The 3,586-nt window shown below is 38.9% G+C and overlaps 1 protein-coding gene across 1 annotated transcript; it reads right to left on the bottom strand.

Annotated features, from left to right (window-relative positions):
• On the bottom strand, nt 1-707 carry LOC133296948 (uncharacterized). The gene is made up of 4 exons (XM_061495993.1): nt 648-707; nt 447-566; nt 154-358; nt 1-53 (listed from the first exon to the last, which is right to left on the bottom strand). Exons 1-4 carry the CDS (start codon nt 705-707, stop codon nt 1-3), a joined length of 438 nt encoding a protein of 145 aa, XP_061351977.1.
• Between the last annotated feature and the right edge of the window lie 2,879 nt (nt 708-3,586).

Genomic DNA, 3,586 nt, shown 5'->3' on the forward strand with positions numbered 1-3,586 from the left:
CTACAATTCGGCCTCCAATTTAGCAGTCACTGCTCGTATTCTGGCGATCTCATCTGCAATAATAAGAACATATGCTTAGGTCAATTGTTTTGTACTTAATTTAAATGTACTAGGGAGTCAAATTTTGAAACAATTAACTATAAATGCCTTTACCTTCGGAAACACTTGGAAGTTGTCTGGAGGGACACTTGGTACTCTTCAAGCTGCTAGCAGATGCTCCCAGGCCAAAAATTCTTCCTTTTTTATTTAATAGCTCAGTCGCCTTAATGAAGAGTTCATTGCTATCGACCTGAGAGGAGGCGGTTTCATCATTTGTCACATGTGCTTCTGTCTCCTCCTGGAGCTTTTGGAATCCCTCCTACAAGCCCAAAAAAAAAAATGTTAATAACCATGAAGTGAAAAAAATGCTAATAAATCAAACAAAAACGATGTAATTAATAACTCACCGTTATTTGTCTGGATTTGTTGTTAATCCACCGTCGAGTCCCTACTTCAGACTCTTGTGTGTGGGTCCTTTGAAATGTAACAAACTCAACCTGATGAGGGGGCACCTCCCCAGAAGCTTGCTACAAATAAAAATTGGCATCATTGATTAATTACAAGTGCAAAATATAGAATTTAAGAGATAAAAAATAATGCTCACTTACAATTCTTCTCCTATGCTCGGAGTACGAAATGCAGCCACCAGCATAAGTGTCTTCTTCCATGTGCGCCCTATTTTGCTTGTTTCGGGCGGACCTCGCCTCAAAGCACTATCTACGGCCCAGTTTTCCAACAATTGACGCTTAGCTTCAGAAATGCACCAAGAGATATCACCCTTGTCATGCCTCGAATTGTGCATTTTGTTAGCATACCATTTGCCAACCTTATGTTTGAAAGAGGCTATCAAATCGGCACGGTGTTCGAGCAACCAACTGAAGTTACCCCGCAAATTTTCCAAGGGAGAAGCGATTAGTGCACATTATCATGTACGGGATTAATTTAGAATGCATGTTGATAAAAAATGGTACAGTATCCAGAATATAGGAAAACTTACCAAGAAAGAATCACGCCAAGCTTCTTTTTGGTTGTTTGGAACATCTTTTCAACAACCCCATGTGTGGGTGTAATTTCGAAAAATCATATTTAGCAGGTATTTGTTGGGGGGTTTATGTGGGTAGAACCTGATAATAAAAATAAATCAAAATATTATCATACAAACAAAAGGGTTAAAATTAAATAAATTAGTACCTCATTGTAACAAAGAAAACTTACTCGGTTCTCCCTTACAGACGAATCCAGACCTTTTTGGTGATGGCATCAACTGATCCCCACAGTGGCTCCTCGGCAAAAGATCTCCCACACAAGAGGAAGGGGACGGATCCTGCAAAAGTCAAATAAGTTATCCATTCAAACAGTTAGTGTAAGAACCTGCACCGTTAATTAAAGAAATTAATTAAATAAATATGAAAATTAAGAAATAATTCCATAATTGACCCTAATAATTATGAGAATACTTAAATAATTATAGTAAGTGTGTTTAAGAATGCTGAAAGTCGTTTTTCTGACGAAAAGTGCAGATACCGGTTCTGCTCCACGATATAAGTGCAAAAATTATGAAAAGTAAGTATATGTCATTAGAATAATAAATACGACTGTCATAACAAGTCTCAAGTCAAAATAATGAGAACTGGTGCCATAACTGATACTGGCTATATAAAAGCGCGTACCGGAAAGGTGCTGCGAAAAATAAAATAAAAATATGACAAATCTTAGAAAAATGAGTAGGTTCAGAATTCTAAGTTTGGGATTAAAATGCTAAGCGTAGCTATTATTGCTTATACAATGTGATTAATCTTAAACTGCCTATAAATAGAAGGTTGCACACAACCCGAGGCAGATACTCAGCCATTTCTACGTGGGTTGCTTCTTGTGGCTGCTGCCATTGTCTTCCTCCACCATTTCTTGACCTTCCAAGGGGCTTTTCTTCTTACTTCCTTCACCAAACCTCCTTGTGTGTGTGAGATAAAGCATTAGGAGTGGGTGGGAGAGGGTGGGAGACCTTGTTGCTGAGTTTGGGTCTCTGTTTTGAGGAGTTTAAAGGGCTGAGTTCATGAACATTGTTGAGGGAGCTCTTGTTCTAGCATTTTGACCTCCAAGGAGTGATCTTTGGTGAGAAAGAACCAACCTTTGATCATCATTTTCGTGCATAGTGAAGTCAGAACCTTGGGAGCTACATTGTGAGCTCCAAGAGCTGTCCTTTTCTGTTTTGAACCTTTGGGGTAAGTTGTTGAACCTTGATCATGAGTTTTCATTGTTTAAAGGTTGAGTCTTGGCATGTTAATGAGTTAAATAAGTAACCAGCGTGATAACTGACCTAAAAGGGTTTAAAGATGCATGTTTGGACGTTTTAATGGGTTAAAAACCGAACCTTTGGAGTGATATCTCGCGAAATGCAGAAACTGCATTCTGTCGCAAAATATCCGAATATGATATCCGGATATTGATATGCGGATATGGGGTCTTGTGATATCCAGATATGGATATCCGGATATAACCCTGACATATATCCGAATATTCTGGGTTTCCGAGAACAATAACGGTACTGTTCATACAGAATGACATTTTGGGTTGTGGACCCATGATTGGCCAATGTGGACGTCTGTAATAATTAAACTAAGTCAGAATCAAAGGGATTAAGGGCTTGAGGCTTTGTGAGAAGCCTAAAGACATGAAACGTAAAGGAAAGGCGTTGTCTTTATGTCTTATGCTTGTAGAGTATAAATATTGATGTGATTATTGATCTAAAACAGATTGTGCTCTTGCTGTTTGTGGACTTTGAGCTTGTGTGGACTCTTGGCTTGGATAGTTAGCTTGCAAGGTAAGCTTTTGTGTCCTCGGTTTAGCCATTGTTGGTTCCACCATATCCCATGGGGGGATGGTTTATATGCATGATGTGTTTTCATGTATTGTTGAAATGCTATTGAGCTGTTAAGTGCAAATGCCTTATGATATGTATGTGGTGTTTGCCTAGACGGGATGTGATCATGTGGTCAGGTACGACATGGGCGCGTACTATGTGGGTAATAGACGTATTCCTGCATCTCTCTTGAAAGTAGATTAGTTATAACATACAATGCATGATTATTTGCTGCATTGCACTGGTTTTGGAACTTATACTGTTAAACTGCTTTTAGAACTTATATTGCACATGTAAGTGAGCTTGGGGTGGAGAAATCCTTGAGGATCCCTTGTCTTACTGAGATTTCTATTTAGAGATCTCACCCCACGTTTGGGGCACCATTTTCAGGTTCAGGTAACTCTGGGGTTGAGACCTCGGGCGACAGGAGGCCGAAGCTGAGTTAGATATTTGTTGTTATGATGATATGTTGGATGCTGACATGTTATTTATTTGTTATTATGTTGTTTGATTTGAGACTCTGTTGGGCTTTGTTGCCTTATTTGGTGAGCATGGGGGTTGTCCATGCCACATTGATTGACTATGTCTTATTTGGATTCGAGTTGTATTAATGTATCAGGATTATGTCCGGATTACGTGTTGTAGATCCGCGACTTAGATACTCACATATTTATACTATAAGATTAT

This window comes from Gastrolobium bilobum, unplaced genomic scaffold (genome assembly GCF_033153095.1).
Source record: "Gastrolobium bilobum isolate Gb01-03AN ecotype WA unplaced genomic scaffold, APGP_CSIRO_Gbil_v1 utg57487, whole genome shotgun sequence".
In the NCBI taxonomy this organism is placed as follows: domain Eukaryota; kingdom Viridiplantae; phylum Streptophyta; class Magnoliopsida; order Fabales; family Fabaceae; genus Gastrolobium; species Gastrolobium bilobum.